Here is a 19,166-nt window from a genome sequence, read left to right as displayed (position 1 = left end):
ATCACCTTTACCTGGAAACCACGCATCTTGCCATATCCTTATGCGCTCCCCATTGCCTACTCTCCATCGCAGCCCATCTTTGATTGTGGCCAAAGTTCCCCACACGCTACGCCAAGTGTAACTTGGCCTGAAGCCCAAATCAGCCTCCAAAAAGGATTTTCTAGGAAAATATCGTGCCTTCCAGATTCTGTGAAGCAGCGAGTCTGTGGCCATCAAGATGCGCCAAGCCTGCTTGGCCAATAAAGCGTGGTTAAAGGCCCCAAGATCTCTAAAACCCAAACCTCCCTCACCTTTAGGCTTACATAAAAAAACAACTTATTAATATTTAACGTAAAAAAAACTTATTATTATATTAATAATTAATATATAAAAAACAATAAAAAACGATAAGTAACTAATTAGTTTTATCAATAATGCAAAATTAAAGATTTATTTTTGAAAGAATGCATATCAAAGTTAATTTAACCTACACTTAACTTTTATTTCAAAAAAAAAAAAAAACCTACACTTAACTTTAAAATCTTTTCTGGTTACATAATACATTTTTATATGTAGAAAATATTAATTATTTTTTAATTTATTAATTTTTAAAAATTTATTAATTTGTGATTACTAGTTAAAATTTAAATTATTTTTTAATATATGTTAGTTATAAATATACGACAATTTTTTTGTTGGGTCTTGTGAGTGTGGTTGTTTTTTGGCGATCTTTTATTTTCTACTATTTGGAGGTTTTGCGTCCTATTTTCGGTCGGATTTGCTTCCCTTCTTTTCACTTGAGAAGGGCCTCTGAGACTTTCCGATGAAATATAATTATTTTGCTTAAAAAAAAATATATAAGAGATTATTAACTACTAATTAGAATGTTATTAATGTAAATGTCACTTATTATTATTTAATTTTATAATCATGGATTAATAATTAAATCTTAATAATTTTAATTTTTAATTTTAAATATTATAAATTGAAATTATTTGTAAATATTAAATATATATTGAATAATATAAAGTGTTATTAGTAACTCTGACTTGAAATTTCTAGAGCAATTTGACAAACAAAAAAAAAAGTCATTAGTAACTAATTAATATTTTTATTAATGCGAGTCAATTTTACTTTTACTTATAATAATCATTATTAAATTTTTGAATTCATTCTCAAGTTTTGATTAAAAATTAAAATTAAAATTATGATAAATATTTCACAATTAGTAATTAATATAATGAATAATATAAACAGTTATTAATAATAATAATAATTAATATTATTATTAATATAGTTCAACTAAAATTTACATATATATCCCTAATTGGAAAAACAAAATTTAATAGTGACCAAAACTAATAAACATATTTAAACTTAAAATATTCATTTTTCCATTTAATTTATATGCACCGTCAGTGTAAAATTTCTTTACACCTACCTCAAATATTGCTCACCACATCAGAAAATAAGCTTTTAATTTAATTAAAATAAACTAAAACAAATTTTAACTTTTTCATTTTGAGTACGTGGCATTAGATAATTCGATATCGGTGCGTCAAAATTAAACTCACATTTTATCTTTAATTTTTAATTTTCCACTTAAGCATATTCCCAACCCATAGGCTATAAAACGCAGCGTTTGGATCAATCTCTCCCCTTCTTTCATTCTCTACTACTACCTTCTCCATTCCGTGCTTCCCCATTCTGTTGTTCTCCACACTGAAAAACCAGAGAACCATGTCATGCCACTGCACCGTGCTCCCTCCATGAATCTCAATTCACATTCCCGAACGTGATTCCAAATCAACGCCGCTTTCACAATCTCAACTTCCCCAGCCCAAACCACCACCGTTACTCTGCTTCGAGTCTCAATCCAAAGGCCTCAAGGTAAAACAATCACCAACCATAGTCCTGTTTATCGTTACGCGAATTCAGTCCCGTTCGTGGCGCGTTTCGTTGAATCAATAAATTGATTTTGTTTTACAATTTGGATTTTCGGTTTTTTGTATATCAGGGATTGCCATTGGTGTTGTTTTCTGCGCGTGTTGGATTTTCTTTCATTGGCATTGTGTGGAGGATTTTACTGCGTGTTGCGGTTGGTTGTCGCGGTTGTGAACGCTTCGCGCATTGAATTTAGGGTTTGTGTTTGTAATGGTGCAGAGGAATGTGTGATGAATTGTCTGGAGGGTCAGAGTTTTGGTGTTCTGGATACTGCTTATTTGGTTTAATCTGTCACTCATGGATAAGTAATGTTATTCAATTTTTTATATTACGCTTTGGAATTTTGTTCTGTGTTTTTCTGTTTGCATGCTTGCTACATTGATATATGATTGCTATCAACAAAATTTGAAACTAAACATGGGGGGATATTTGTTTAGGCAAGAACTTTAGCTGATTTTAGATCTGATTTCTGAAAGGTAGATCATAGTTTGTGGTTTCTCTCGATGACCCTAGGTACCGCATACTGAATTCACCACCCCGTGTAATACTAGGTTCACATTATAGTAATAAAACCGTGTACCTGTACCCGTACCTTGACACAGAAGATATGTTGGTAGGAAAGCTGAGCTAAGGACAACACTCTACATTCCTCGTAACAAATAGAGGGGCGTATCCCGTTAATCTCAGGAACTGGTTACTGTGTGTTACTGTAGTATTTACCTATTTGGGATGAAGGAATGCCTTCATTGAGCCACTAGGTCAGGCGCTGATGCTAACAAGACACAGGCCTCTTTAAGCCCGTGATCATTTAACAGTTGGCGCACTAATCTTAATCAACCTGTCATTATCAATACCGCCAATGTTTTTAATGACTGATGGAAGTTCATGGTTGCAAGTTAGAAATCTGCCACGATAATTTGCGGATACTGAACAAAATAAGAGGAAGAGAAAGGAATTGAGAGACTTAGTAAATAGGGAAATCCCGACCAGTAAAGGACGAAAAGAAAATGCTGTTCACCAGATAAAGGATACACTTCGGAAAACTGAGTTTGCCGGAGATAGGCTGTTCACTGGTGGCGTGCGAGTGAGAGATGGCAGATACGTACACAGTGAGTTGGGTGTATTTAGGGTTTGTATTGGGTTGGGTCTTTGTGACCAGTCTCCTCCCGTTTCAACTTTCAAGTTGATATTGGTGCTATTACCACCATTACTACCGCTGAAATAGCACTCACCAGAAAAAAGCTTCCATGCCATGGCCTCAGTGTTGTGTTTTGCCCAAACTGCCATGCCTCACCACCATGGCTACCATTTGACATACTTCCCTTCACTATGCTTACTGACACATTGAACCTCATCAATTAAACAGAATAGTGACCTTCCCTATCACAAACTCTAATCATGATGCTTTGTTTCCTGAAGCATGCACTGTAGACATGGTTCCTAGAGTAGAATACTCTGTTATGGCATGGTCCATTGGTATACGCTCAATGCATGGTGGTAATGTAACTAAAAGATGCTAATGTAGCATCTGTCCTTGGTGCGATCCTATAAATATCTGATTCTGTGCTAGAGAACAGAGGAAGATGCTACTCTGAGCATGAGGTATAACAAGGAACTCTTCTTTCCCTTCACAATCTGGGTGATCAATTCCCAATGTTCTCTCTTTTCATTACATCTTTTTGCTTTAGGCACCAGAGAGATTCGATGGACTTGTGAGGAGATGACTACTTGGTGCGCACCTGGATCAAACTCTATGTGCTTTATGACTGTCCTGCTTCCTTAGATGGGTTGGTTATGCCTCTTTGGGGCGAGAACCTTTACTCTGAAAGAAAATGTTATTTATCTGGGTTTATAAACAAGCCTCGTCTTCCTTTAAAATGACTTTTCCGTTGTTGTTTACTACGCTGTTTAGGATGTTATTGATCTTCAGGACAAGCAGCTGATGGTTGTAAATGCTCATTAACCACATCTCTTTGCATTGTAAATTGCTTCATTCTGAGATAAAATTAGATATTTGTGTAGTTGTTTTGAATGAGGGTGAGATGGTGGGACGGGATGGAAGGGTGGTAACTTTCATCCTACTTTTCTTGGGACAATGTAATCATGGGAAATCAGATGGTAAAAGCAGTATTACTTTTGTTTTATCTTGTATCTTTCTTTATAACTGAATTCAAAATCATAATATTGGTTATTTTCCATTGTTGCTCTTCTATCTAATTATTTCCTTAACTATTGTATTTCAATTTTATTATCACTGTTTTTTAAATTAGTCCTTTATTCGATTCTTTACTGCTTTACAGGAAAATGGCTTTGCAGAAGTATGTTCCTTCTGGTGATGCACCTACTGTTAACATGAAACGTTTGAGTTTTTCCACTAAGGGGGCTGAGAAAACTCAGCTTAATGTGGCAAACCAGAATCATAACATGAATGTGGATGTTGACCTTAGGGAAGTTTATTTTCTCATTCTGCACTTCCTTTCTGCTGGGCCATGTCATAAAACTTGTTTACAATTTTGGAATGAGCTTCTTGAGCATGAACTTTTGCCTAGAAGGTATCATTCTTGGTATTCAAGGAGTGGGGCATGTAGTGGAAATGCAGATGATGATGGTTTATCATTCCCTTTAAGTTATGATAAGTTGGTGGAGAGGTATTTACATTGCTTCTTCTTTGATTGCTACCTATATTCTGTAACTAGTGATCAAATTTTTTATGTATCTCTTCTCCTTGATGATCTTTTCATTGATGTCATAATTAATTATTATACAGGTATCCTCACATTGAAAAGGACCACTTAGTAAAGCTTTTGAAACAGTTATTAAATACAGCCTCTCCATCGCTGGGCATGAGCACCAGAAATGCTCCAAATGCAGCCGATGTACCTACTCTTCTTGGAAGGGGCTCATTTTCACTTCTGAGCTGTACGTGTCATTTGTTTGTGCTTTGATTGGTGACGAACTTTAACACTTTGGGTTGCCCGTATTACCCTGCTTTCTACTGAATTAGCTTTACCTTTTTTTTTCTCTCTCTACTGCAGATGACAGGGATAAAATGAATGAAGAAGCCAAACGACCGGCTGCTTATATGCGCTGGCCTCATATGAAAGCCAATCAGGTTCATGGGCTCAATTTGAGGGAAATTGGGGGTGGTTTCCCCAGACACCACCGTGCACCTTCTATACGTGCTGCATGCTATGCCATAGCAAAACCTTCTACCATGGTACAGAAGATGCAAAATATCAAGAGGACAAGAGGACACCGCAATGCTGTGTATTGTGGTAGGCTATTCGATGCAATACTAAATACTCTAGCTCATGTTTAACCTTTTGATTACCTTAGTAATACACCAGCTGAAAGAAAAATGATCTTGTTTCCATAACTTCCTTTAATGGTTATAAAAGAGACATTATTGAACAGTTTTACTTTAGAAGATAATTGGTGCTGGGGTGTGAGTCCCATATTAAAGCTGAGTGTAAGTCATGGGATGCTAATTCAAAGTAGAAGTCCATCACTCCACCCCTCTTAAAAACCTGACTTAAGAATTGAGCTCTCTTATACCCAAAGATTTATCGATGCTCTGTTTGTTCGCCACTGAGATGTATAAAAGAAACTTACCAGAGGGGATTGGGAGGAAAACAAAAAAATATATCATAAAAGTCAATAAAAAGGATTAGAGTGACACAATAAGGTGGTGCCAACCTAGTTATCTCTATTTTGTCTACCATTATTATGTCAGCACCTCCAAGTTTAGAGGAAAAGGGGAAGTACAACCAAAGGGAGGATAAATCTAGACTGCACTGAAGTTACCCGTATCTTTGGATATCATAAATGGAAATGTTGAGATCCCACACCGTCTAGATATATGGTTAATGCAGAGCTTATAAAGGCTTAAACAATCCTCAGCTCATGAGCTAGCTTTCGGAAGTGGTAGACCCTTCCAATGGATTTCTCAGTGCAATCTACCTACCGTGCAATTTCCCGAATGCAATAAAAATATCAGTCATATAACCTTCACACTCCATATGTCCAATCCTGGGCGGGAGGGGTGTGTTTTGAGATCCCACATCAATTAGAGATATGGCCAAAGTAGAGTGTATAAAGGTTTAGGAAATCTTCACCTTATGAGCTAGCTTTTGGGGTAGAGTTAGGTCTAGTCCAAATTTAAGAGAAGCTACCTTGAAACAGCCAGCACAGAATAGCAGAGAGAAGCCATAAGCATAATCCTGTCACATGGAAGCTTAAGGGCAAAGGGACACGACACCCTTGAAGGTGCAAAGTGCAAACCTCCTGATCCAACCAAAGACACCATAAAACTGAAAAAATTGCACAATACCATATAATTATGGCCTCTTTGTTGTGTTTATCAAGACCCTTAAAATGAATATAATTTTCTCTGAATTAACAGGACTGGAAAAGCTTATTTTCCCCCTTTCAAATATGTAGCACAGTTTGAGTGAACTAATTACTGTACCTTTCCATGATTGGATAAATTCATGCTTCTGGTGCTTTTCTTGAATTCTTTGTTTTTTGGAGGTGTACTGCTCCTTGCCATGCAACTGAGTTTACCTTAACATGTATACTACAGCTATATTAGATCGATCAGGAAGATATGTAATTACTGGTTCAGATGATCGACTTGTAAAAATTTGGTCAATGGAAACTGCATATTGTTTGGCCAGTTGCCGTGGACACGACGTGAGTCTGTATTTGTAATTTAAATCTTTTTTCTCTTGTTCATATGGATTTGCATAGCTTTAATTTTTGCTGACCATTAGATTGAACTATATACTATATTTGATAGGGTGACATCACAGACTTGGCTGTGAGTTCCAACAATGCTTTGGTTGCATCCTCATCAAATGACTGTGTCATTCGAGTTGTAAGCTTTTCTTGTGACTAAGTCATCAAGTTTCTTATTTCCATTTTCTTCTCTCCCTTCTCCATGGGTTTTTTTGGATACCTTGTTTGACTATTTGATTTTCATAGTGGCGGTTGCCAGATGGATTGCCAATATCAATTTTACGGGGACATACTGGAGCTGTTACAGCCATAGCATTTAGTCCCAGACCTAATGCTGTTTACCAGCTTTTATCGTAAGTCTTATGTTCATTAATGAAAGTAAAAGAGTTCATAATGTAGCCATATGCCTTGCAGTAAGGAAGCATGCCATGTCAACATATGCAGTAGTTTTGTTCTATTTTACAAATATGCTTAGTGATATTGAATTTGACGGTGTCCATCCTGTCATGAGGTATATTTAAGTTGATGGTAATCAGAATCACCAATAGTTTGTGAATATAACATGCAAGCCCTCTTGGACCACGATATAGGCAAATATGTGAACTATATATTGCTTAACTATTATTGCAGGCAGTTACGTTTTAACTGGTCCTCTTCCTTTTTTGTTGCTATCAAATTCTTGATGATTAATCCTGATTCGGCCTTTTGTTTGAGTATTCAATATTCCCTTTCAGCATCAAGTTCTGGTTTTTGTATGTGTTCAACTTTCTGTTCTGATTTCTGTGGATGATCATTACCCTTAGGCATTCCAGGTTTTCTCCAATAAATTAACTTCGTCATATTTTGCAGTTCATCTGATGACGGCACTTGTAGGATATGGGATGCAAGGCACACTCAATCAGTTCCAAGATTATATGTTCCAAGGCCTCCTGATTCTCTTGGTTCGTTAATTATTTTGTTAACTATGGCGAGTGATTTCTTGGTAAAAAAGAACTAACTTGGAACTCCTTATTGGCTTCAGGGAAGAGCAGTGGCCCATCTTCAAGTACTTTTCCGCAGAGCCATCAGATTTTTTGCTGTGCATTTAATGCTAATGGAACTGTCTTTGTCACTGGTAGTTCTGACAATCTTGCTCGGGTAAATATATAGTGCTTCGTCATTGTTGGTAGACATGCATTAACCATTATTTTTATTCTATTTCTTTCCACTTACCTTTGATCTTCTTGTGTGTGCGTGTGAATTGTGATGATTTGAGGAAAAGTACGTTAGAAGTAGAAGATGGATTCTTCTTCTATAGTAGTAGAAGTTTCTTTTTTCTCTTGTGGTAATTGTTCTAACCTTGTATAGGAAATCAATATCCATGTCCAATCACCTCCACCATACGTTTATTTGGTCTGGTTGATCTCTGGCCATACTTTATCAGTTAATTGATCTCTCTTGTTAGTTAGTGACAACTTTCTAGGCTTTAACCACGTCCTGACCACCTTGTCATAGTCACTGGCCATTTTTGTTAGGCAGACAAATGCTAGTATCCAATTGGCTAATAGATAATTTATGGACCCTAAAACATACTCTGAACAGTTTCTTAGGTGTTTGATCCTTTTCAGCATGTAAGAATATTCGCCTGTAATCAGACATAATCCTAATATCTAAATACATCTCTGCTAAGCTTATTAAATAGATTTTCGAAGAACTTATAATCAAAATGTTAGAGAGAAGAATATTTTGTTTCGATGGCAAAATAATGAAAACCAAACATGCACTATATTTGTTAAAATGGATTTCCAGCTTCACAATTTTTAAAGCTTACTTGGAATGTTTTGCAGGTCTGGAATGCTTGTAAATTTAGTGTGGATGATGCTGACCAACCAAATCACGAGTTAGATATGCTATCAGGGCATGAAAATGATGTGAATTATGTGCAATTCAGGTTAGTATGTTTCAGTATGCTGCGATGTTTGATAGATGACATTTTTGCGTGCTGATGTCTGTCACTCCATGTTTTGCAGTGGATGTGCAGTAGCATCTAGATTTTCCGCAGCAGAAACTTTGAAGGAGGAAAATATACCCAAATTTAAGAATTCATGGTGTGTGACTGTGTGTGGATTTGGAATTAGAAATTGTGTCTTAGATGATCTATCTCCTAGCACCCTCCTCTTCTCCTTTGTATCTCCCATGAAATGTTATATGCCAGTTCTCAGGGCTTTTGTTATCTAATAAATTAAAATGGCCATATTTTTTTTCCAGGTTGAATCACGACAACATAGTTACCTGCTCTCGTGATGGGAGTGCTATTATATGGATTCCAAAATCACGCAGGTCACATGTAAGTCTTTCGCAAATACAATTACCTTCTACAGATGCTCTGTTTCTTTTAGTAAGAGATGTATGTTTACTTTATTCTTCAAATTGAAATATCCATTCGGTTATTTGACGAGTGTAATTTTAAATTTATTCTATGTAGGGAAAAAGTGGTCGCTGGACTCGGGCATATCATTTGAGAGTTCCACCTCCACCTATGCCTCCTCAACCTCAGAGAGGTGGTCCTCGTCAGAGAATTCTACCAACTCCACGTGGTGTAAATATGATTGTTTGGAGCCTAGACAACCGCTTCGTCCTTGCAGCTATTATGGGTAAGTTGTGTTTCTCATTCTGCCTTGCTCCCTTCTTTCCAATCTTTCTTGATTTCTTTCTTTTCTTCTGTCATCATGTGACCATTTTGTTTCTTTATCTTTTATATATAAAATATTATTGTGTTTAATTAAAAGAGGGAAAGAAATCTTAAATTGACACTCACGACTTCTTTTTTTAAAACTACCTCCTTTGTACCTAGTTATCTATTTTTTTTAATCTTGGCAAGCACCCTCTAAAACAGCTGTTTAGTGCAGAAATAAATGCAGGTTTTATATTTATTCAAATGGTGCATCAATTTTTAATCAGTTTAGTTCGGAAACATGTGAAGAGGATAAGTATATAGAACAAAACTTGAAGGCTTTTGCCATTTGGAACAATGAAGGCATTGTCTTAGAATCTTAGAGAACATTATAGGCCATTGTTTTAGTCTTGCTCCTCATTTATACTTGTCAAATATTCTGTCTAGGTGTATCTGCAATTTGACATTTTAGACATACAATTTATGACAGCTTTTCACATGCCTTTATTCGTGCAATATGATGGAAATATCTGAAAGCATATTATGAGTATATAGTTGTTCATACAATGCGTTTGTTGTCATGCCACTCTTGTGTATGTGACATGATAATGCAGCAGCGACCTTTTTATTCCTGTTTCTTGAATTTGAAAGCTATTACTATTATTTATCTGACTGCAACTTGCAGATTGCAGAATTTGTGTTTGGAATGCTTCTGATGGCAGCTTAGTACACTCGTTGACTGGACATACCGAGTCTGTAAGTGTTTAATTTCTTGATTTTTCTTTACAACCCCACTCTAGTATCACTTTCTTCAGTCTGTTGCAAATTTAATTTATGAGGTCTGGTTCTATGGCTTTTTATGACAACATTTAACTCAGAAGTTTGAAATCTGATGCTTAATGATGTGGTTCTCAGTCTTTGTTTCCAATATTGCTCACGATTTGCATTGTAATTTCATTTGAATGAAGGCTAATGCTTTTTCTTTTGTATCACATCATTATACTCAAGAGTAACCTAAACTCTATCATTCAAAACTATTCTGTTCTAGAGTTCCCAAATATTTGAAAGTCATTTTCAACATATACCCTTTCTCGTCCTACCTTAAATTTCAAAAGCAGTAAAACAGGTCCCACATTTTTCTCCATCCTCCACTGTATTAAAGCTCTGGCACAGGTATATATTGGCTTGGCCCTAAAACCCACCACCATTGAAGCTCCAATGACCCAAATCTGACCAGCCTAGCTCTTTCGCGCATGCAAGTAAAGCCTAGTTGCAAGTTTTGTATGTTTTGGTACCATCATACCTTGTCTCCATTTTGGATGTGTTAGAAATTTAAGTTACATCCACATCACAAAACCTTAAGGCACTGGGTGTCTGTGCCTTATAACTTATATACTATTGTACACTTGTTTATTTATACAACGTGGGACTTCTTTTGAGTCACACTTGTGTTAGCCTTTCAAGTGGGACTCCATTTCTCTTCTTCCTTCTTGCTTGGGCTTGTACTCATTTGTTTGATTCTCATCCGCCTAACGGCTTGCTTTTTGCTTGGGCTTGTACTCCAGTGGAACATCATCTGTTGTTAGACTTCTGTTCATTTTTTTTTGGGTCTCGGAGGCCTTATGACTTGCTTTTTCCTTCTTGCCTTAGCTTATACTCCAGCGTAACCTCATCAGTTGTTAGACTTCTGTTCCTTTGTCTGAGTCCTAGAGGCCTTTAGACTTCCTTTGTCTAGGCTTTGTACTCAAGCGGAATGCCATCAAGTGTTAGACTACTGTTCCTTTGTCTAAGTCCCAGAGGCCTATATGACTTATCTCCTTTTTTTCAGATTTTTTTGAATCTTTTTCTTCTTCTTTTCTCAGATTTTTTTTTCTTTTTCAATTATTTGTTTTTGGATCAGGAGTTGTTAGGCATATGCAACTCTGATACCATGTTAGAAATTTAAGTTACATCCAAATCACAATTTTGAATGCTAACTTTTTCTTGGATTTGTTTGGTTTAACTTTGTTTTTATGCACATTTTAGACATATGTTCTGGATGTTCATCCTTTTAATCCGCGGATCGCTATGAGTGCTGGATATGATGGAAGAACTATTGTGTGGGATGTGAGTCACTCGTTACTTTTATTCACATGTTTGTAGGCATTCCTTTATCTTTTGAGTGACTTTCATATACTATGTTTTCAGATATGGGAAGGCAAGCCTATCCGAATATATGAGATATCGCATTTCAAGTTAGTGGATGGGAAGTTTTCTCCGTAAGTTTACAATGAGCACTCTAGCTCATAACATAATTTCACACCAAATTTCTAGGTTTTTGGTTATTTATGTATTTTGTGAAAGTTATTCTCATATCATCTTAATCAAGTCATAGTTGTTATTTTCTGCTACATAGGCAGAATCGCGTTGTCTCTATAATTGTTTGCCACTTGCATTTTTTATGTCAAGGTATCTCCTTTGTGTGGTCTTGTTAGTCCGCTCTGCCTTTGAGCATTTACTATTCTTGAGGAATTAAGTATACATTTATAGGTAATAGTGTTCCCCAAAATAGAAAAATAATTATTTATGCTCTCAAATTAACAGTTAAAGCCATCCTGTGGAGTGTGGACAGTATCATGTCACTTATATGTGTATACAAAATGTCAAGGCTTTTTATGGCTTGGATTTAGTGTTCTTACTGAATTTTTATGATATAATAGGTACATGTAGTTAAAAAAAAATTAATTTTATGCATAATAGGATGAATATATGAATCAGTGAAATGGGTTATTCTTGTTAACCTATCAGAAAATAGCTTTTCCCATAATTTAAATCCTTTCTATGGCCCCCTCAAATAAAAATGAAGGCAGAGAGGGTTAACTCTGATTTGTCTACTATGATAGAATTATAGGACCCTCTGTATCATGATTGTTCATTCATTTTAGAAGCTTAAATCATATCCAACCTCTGGGTGCAATCCCAAAGCTATGCGAAACACAGTGAAATTGAATTCTATATTTAGTTATGACGTTGCTTTAAAACGGCAATACATGAATCACTTTATGACTTGCATAAAGACGGAGTATGTTGGATTTATTATGAAGTATGAGTTGAATCACTTTCACTCTATGTGGGTTTAATGTTTTCTAGTAAAAAATAATAACCTAGACTAGTGAAGGCATCATTTTTTCTTCATACTTTTTTTATTTTATTTTATGAAAAGACATCATGATTGGTTGGAACTTGGAAGCATATATTTTTAGTTCTTATGGTTCTTATTTTGTGATAGATAATAACACATGGAGGTTTTTATTATATGTGGATTTTTCATAGCCTTCATATTTTGGTCCTTGGTGTGTCATAAATTCATCTTTATACTGCCTAATCAGTTCGTTTCTGTTTTGTAAAATGTATTTGAATGGCTTAGGGATGGGACATCAATTATACTTTCAGATGATGTTGGTCAACTTTATATATTAAGCACAGGTCAAGGTGAGTCCCAGAAAGATGCCAAATATGATCAGGTACATACATCACTTACCTACTATGAGTTTATCGTCCCTTTGCTACTGTTTTGTCACTAACGTTATCTGCAATTTGACAGTTCTTTCTTGGTGATTATCGACCTCTCATTCAAGATACCCATGGTAATGTACTTGACCAGGTTAGTTGATTGCTAGCTTCCTTCTATTTTCAATTATGAAGACTTAGAACATGCTTTAGCTGACAGTGTGTTGCATACTATTTTTCTTTTTTTCGGGGGGGGGGGGGGAGGTAGAGGGTCGTTTAGGTTTTCATAGTAACAATTATGTATTTTTACTTCTATCATAAGTGAAAGAATATGTACCAAAATTCTTTTTCTTTTCCTGTGTTGAAAAGTTGGTTTGGGGGCCAAATCTCTTCTCAATGTAGTACTTTTTCAATGCATTCACAAAACCAGCTTCTCAATGGTTTATCGTTTTATTTTCCATATGGAAATCATAAGTAAAGTCAGTTTGGCCGAAACTGACTTTCAATTCCGTTAGTAAAATCAATATTATAGAAGAGTTTCAACTTTCGATACAAAAATTTTCACTTATAGTAATTAATAAGACGAAAAATTAAATAGGTGTTAGAATTTATGAACCAAATTACTTTTTCTTTTGCTCTGTTGAAAAGTTGGTTTGGAGGCCAAATCCCTTCTCAATGTAGTACTTTTTCAATGCATTTACAAAACCAGCTTCTCAATGGTTTATCTTTTTATTTTCCATATGGAAAGCATAAGTGAAGTCAGTTTGGCCGAAACTGACTTCAATTCCATTAGTAAAATAAATATTATAGAAGATTTTCAACTTTCAATACAAAATCTTTCACCTATAGTAATTAGTAAGACGAAAATTTAAATAGGTGTTAGAATTTATGAAACATATCTCTTAATATTTGGGTTGTATCAAACAACAATTTAGAGTATCTTAGATTATATTGTAGGATCCGTTTCAATATTTCTTTATATTTCATGTTTGGTTTCCCTGTTTATTTAGAAGTAGGAGTTTTTTTTTTTTTTGAAAGAAGAAGTAGGAGTTAAATAAGAGCTGGTGCTTAGTCTTTTGTATAAAACATAATCACAATTTAAAATCTTTATTCTTTCTTTTCACTTTTTCCATATGTAAAATGGTATAAGTATAACTTCAACAATAGGAAAATTAATATAACAAAACCCAATATTAAGTATAGTGAAGTATTTAATTTTCACACTGACATTAACTGATGCAGTCCTTCATGGACCATCCACTGCTCCTGCTGTCATAAATTTTGTTGAGGTACACACAAGAAGGGATTGTGACTGTGTGAAACCTGTTGTTTGAAAATGGCTTTCTTTGATGTTTTAGGTTTGTTTAAAGTGCATGTTTTATCCACTATTTTATAGCATCTGCACTTCCTAACTTTACGTAATATTTAATGAGTCAGGAAACTCAAATTGTTCCATATCGACGGAATCTGCAAGATTTGCTCTGTGATTCAGGTTATCTTTTCTTCTTGGATTTATTCTTTATAGAGACACACATGTATACATATTTACAAATACCTCAATCATTCTTATAAACTGTTGGTTATATGCTGTCAAACTTCCAGCACTGATACCATACCCAGAACCTTATCAGACTGAATTTCAGCAAAGACGATTGGGAGCTTTAGGTCTCGAGTGGCGCCCGTCATCACTAAGGCTTGCTGTTGGTCCTGACTTCAGTTTGGATCCCGATTTTCATATGCTTCCATTGGCAGACTTGGATGTGCTTACAGAACCATTACCAGAGTTTATAGATGCTATGGATTGGGAGCCTGAAATTGAAGTCTTTAGTGATGATGCTGATTCAGAATATAATTTCACTGAAGATTGCTCTTCTCGGGGTGAGAAAGGATGTTCAAGCTCCAGTGACTCTGGTGATCCAGAGTGCAGCACAGATAACAGTGAAGAGGAGGACATTCACATGGATAGCATTCGTAGATCGAAGAGAAAAAAACAGAAGAATGAAGTAAGTATAAGGATAAAAAATATGCGGTGAATATTCCTCATTATCATTGTAATAAATTCATACTAATCCTGTTTTCTTCTCTGCAGACTGAGATTATGACTTCTTCTGGGAGACGTGTGAAAAGGAGGAATTTGGATGAGTGTGATGGCAATACTTTCAGCAGTAACCGAAATAGGAAGGGAAAAAGTGTCCAGAAAACTTCAAGGAGGAAATCTTCTAAGTCAAAATCTTCCAGACCTCAAAGAGCCGCGGCACGCAATGCTCTGCATTTATTTTCCAAAATTACGGGTGCACCAACAGATGGAGAAGATAGTTTGCTTGGTGATTTTTCAGATAGTGAGTCAACGTTGCAAGAGTCTAATATTGACAGTGATGAATCTGGTAGAGCTTCACAGAATGACCAACTGAATTGTTCCAAGGGAAAAGAAGTATTATTGTCTGAATCACAGGACACAAAATCTCATGAGTTAACTGAGACTCATGTGAATGCAGTGAACCGGAGGAGATTGGTTCTCAAGTTTCCAATTCGTGATTCATCTCAACCCATGCATGAGTTTGACAAGCAGGATGGATTGGTTGGTTCATCATCAAAAACTGCTGATTTAAGTAGGAACAGACCAAGTTCTCAGGATCCTGAGTATTATTTTGGCAATGGAAGCAATGAAACAATTGAAAGAAATCATCAACTAAACCTAGGCCAGGAAGCAGACGACGTGGACTTACTAGGAAAAATTAGATGGGGAGTGGTTAGGCCTCGTTCATCTAAACTTCTTAGAGTGAGAGAAGCTGTGCCATCAGAGGCAAATGCCAACTCTGTAAAATGTCCTAATCAACTCGATGAAAAAGAAAATGGTGGTACTGGGCTCGAGAAGGAGAACAAGGACTTTAGTACATCAACCCTTGCTTTAGAAATTCAGAATGATGATGATAAGGTAGATAACTTGACCGATAACAGCGGAAATTGTGTCAGCACTTCTTCACAGCTTTTTAATCCTGCTGAGAATGGAGAAGTGCTCACTGCTTCCAGCAATTGCAGGGATAAAGATGAATCACTAGTTAATGCAAGCATGATTCCTCAGGATACTATTCCTGCTTTCGTCACCCATGAGGCTGACCAACTACCTGAACCAAATATTGGTTTTCCTTCTGTTTCAACAAAGCTAAGGTCTAAAAGGGGTTCACGGGATGGTGAAAGTCCATCCAAGCATGAGACAAAATCTTCAGTGCTAAAGAATAGTGCATGTAGCACTAATGCTGATAATAATTTGAACAACGAACACCATATCGTTGTGGTTGAGGATGGCAACAATAATAGAGTAACATCTAATCAGGGAGAAAATGGTTCTCCAGAAGATGCTCAGGTTAAACAAATTAGTACTTCCCATGATTCACTAGAGCCACGTCCAAATAGAGATAAAATGTATAAAGCTGTTTATAGAAGATCAAGATCACATAAGGCTGTGAATAATTTAGCTGATGGAAGTGTCTTGGGAGAATCCACTTCAAATGGTAGCAACAGTAATTCCAATGTGGCTGTGGGCTTAAGTAATGGCACAAATGAAGCTCTGCATACCAGTGGTTCCTTAGAGTTGGAAACAGCTACTTGTGACGCAAATAATGAGCGGAATAATTTCAAAGTGCAGCAAGGACATGAATCTTGTATGGTTAGAAGCCCACAGAATGCTTCTACAAGCAGAGGACAACTCACAGAAGAAGAAAGGGGACGTAGTTCAAAATTGACTGTTGGTTTGAGGTCCACCAGGAGTCGGAGGTCTAGTTATAATATTCGGGAGACTAGTCCTGTAAATATTAAAAAACCGACACAATCAGCTTCCAAAGGGTCATGGTTGCTGTTATCGACGCATGAGGAAGGATGCAGATATATTCCACAACAGGGAGATGAAGTTGTATATTTGAGACAGGTTAGCTGCACCTATTGTATCTGATTGTTTATTTTCTGTAATTAGCTTAAGTTTGCTCTTTTCCTTTTTTTTAGTTTTAATTTTAAAGGTTGATAATGTGTTAACAACGAAAATATCTGTTTTTCAGGGACACCAGGAGTATATAGATTATCTCCGTAAAAGAGAATCGGGGCCTTGGATATTGCTCAAGGGACATATAAGAGCTGTAGAATATTGTAGAGTTCAAAGCCTTGAGTATTCTCATGTTCCAGGGTCTGGTGATAGCTGCTGCAAAATGACCCTTCAGTTTGTAGATCCTGATTCAAGTGTTGTTGGCAAATCTTTTAAATTAACCCTACCTGAAGTGACCGGTTTCCCAGATTTTCTTGTTGAGAGAACTAGGTTTGATGCTGCCATGCAAAGAAACTGGACCCGGAGGGATAAATGCAGGGTTTGGTGGAAGAATGAGGACAATTCCTCCGGTAGTTGGTGGGATGGTCGAATTCTGTGGGACAAAGCCAAGTCTCCTGAATTTCCAGACAGTCCATGGGAGAGGTATAATGTTCGGTACAAGAGTGACCTCTCTGAAACACATTTGCACAGTCCTTGGGAGCTTTTTGATGCTGATACTCAATGGGAACAGCCTCACATTGATGATAACAGTCGAAATAAACTGCTATCTTCTCTGACCAAATTACAGCAGTCAGGCAACACTGCGCAGGTATGGCTCCAAGATTCCATAGCATAAAACTTTGACTTTTGTTTGCCAGGTAATGCTAATATTCACTTATTTTTACTAATATACAGGATCGTTATGGGTTGCGTGAATTGAAGAAAATTTCAACCAAGTCAAAATTTATAAACAGGTACATCCAACCATTTTGAAGCGTAACTATTATTATGTCTATATCAGCTTCTCTTTCCTCAAAATCAATTCTGACACCTGAAAACCACTCCCAGAATTGATTTTGACTTTAGAATCAATTGTAGAAAAAATTCGAAAAATGCACCATGTCATGTATCAACATTTACTTGAATATATCTGGTAAATTTGCAGGTTTCCTGTTCCTCTGTCTCTTGAATTGATACTGTCAAGGTTGGAAAACAATTACTACCGTAGTTTGGAGGCAATGAAGCACGATGTCTCCGTTCTAGTGTCAAATGCGACCTCTTTTCTTGAAAAGGACGCAGACATGTCCGCGAAAATCAAACGCCTATCAGAATGGTTCACCCGGACCTTATCATCTTCATAGCTGTTAGCTTTCATGGGAAATAGGCCAGTATAACGGCTAAAGCAGGCCAGCTGGGTATTTTCCCGCATATTTTTTGTAGATAGATTCTTCATTGTCCTTTGGATTAGATTTTTCTGATTCAGTATATTACTAGCTTCTGAGGGTAGACATAGGAACATCGGCATAAAGTAGCATTTTGCTGTGGAAAATTTCTGCGGCTACATTCATTTTTTGTACAGTGACACCTCATTGATAGCAAATTCAAAATTCACATACAGAATTTCTGGGCCTCGATTTCTGTTTGGGCTAATACTACTGAAGGTTTTCAATTTTGACATCAGTCCGATGCAAATGTTTAGCGTGTGTTGGGATCAATGTTATTAATGGGGGATAGCGTAGCGTAGCAACAAACCCAAAATACGCTATAGTGTGTAGCGCAATGGCCGCTACGCCAGAGGAGGAAGGAGGATGAAGGAGATTGCACAACTTCATTGAAAAAAAGGAGATTGCATATAGGCTCCAGGGTGAAGAGTGAAATGCATCGTCTCATAATGAGTAGGGTTTTTGATTCCTCTTTCCCCCTTGCGCCACAATTACGCTGCACCATATGCGAATTTTGCGCAATCATGGGCGCTACAACCGCTAGCTACTTTCACGCCGCTACGGCCTCCAATTTTGTCGCCAACTATCGTGCCGCCACGCTATGCCGCTATAGCGAGCTATTAACAACCCTGGTTCGGATAAGCTTTGTCATAATTGATTTTGGATAAAGTTAATTTTTTGACACAAAAAAAAAGACTCTTAATGTTGTGAAATCCAGTTGCTTTACAATTAGTCTGAAGCAATTTCACTCAGTGGAACAAGACTTTTGTTGTAGCCTGAAGTAACAGTTTTGCTTAACCTATTAAAAAGCTTGGCCACCGCTATTGGAATCTTACACCGAATCTCCTCCCTTGGCCTTGGGGGTTGTTATGTCGTTTCTTTGCCTCTCCTCACCGGTGGTGGTCCCTGATTCCCACTCCCAGAAAGAGTAAATACAGTGGCTGACTAAGTATTTCATTGTTTTTTTCATCTACAAATTAATAAAAACTATACTCGGTGATATAAGGGCTTCACAAGAAAACCTAAAAAAAATTACATATACAAAAGAATCATGCAAGTAAACCATATTGAAAGAGGGAAAAGTCCAATTAACTTCTATTTCATCTTAAGTGTCCTGAGTCCACAA

The 19,166-nt window shown here is 36.5% G+C and overlaps 1 protein-coding gene across 1 annotated transcript; it reads left to right on the top strand.

Moving 5' to 3' along the window:
• The first annotated feature begins 1,648 nt into the window (after window positions 1-1,648).
• On the top strand, window positions 1,649-18,273 carry LOC130726626 (uncharacterized). Its single transcript, XM_057577927.1, has 25 exons — window positions 1,649-1,869; window positions 1,997-2,228; window positions 4,224-4,571; window positions 4,691-4,842; window positions 4,959-5,198; window positions 6,506-6,615; window positions 6,722-6,799; window positions 6,907-7,013; window positions 7,510-7,601; window positions 7,682-7,797; window positions 8,487-8,590; window positions 8,670-8,747; window positions 8,908-8,986; window positions 9,125-9,293; window positions 9,999-10,069; window positions 11,339-11,419; window positions 11,501-11,571; window positions 12,720-12,816; window positions 12,897-12,956; window positions 14,240-14,294; window positions 14,405-14,805; window positions 14,892-16,727; window positions 16,855-17,427; window positions 17,514-17,572; window positions 17,764-18,273. The coding sequence occupies exons 2-25, from the start codon at window positions 2,221-2,223 to the stop codon at window positions 17,957-17,959; spliced, it is 5,181 nt and encodes a 1,726-aa protein (XP_057433910.1). The 5' UTR covers window positions 1,649-1,869; window positions 1,997-2,220; the 3' UTR covers window positions 17,960-18,273.
• The last annotated feature ends 893 nt before the right edge of the window (window positions 18,274-19,166 follow it).

Source organism: Lotus japonicus, chromosome 6, assembly GCF_012489685.1.
Source record: "Lotus japonicus ecotype B-129 chromosome 6, LjGifu_v1.2".
Classification (NCBI taxonomy): domain Eukaryota; kingdom Viridiplantae; phylum Streptophyta; class Magnoliopsida; order Fabales; family Fabaceae; genus Lotus; species Lotus japonicus.
Note: the sequence above shows the minus strand (reverse complement) of the source record. Positions and strands in the feature narration are given on the sequence as shown.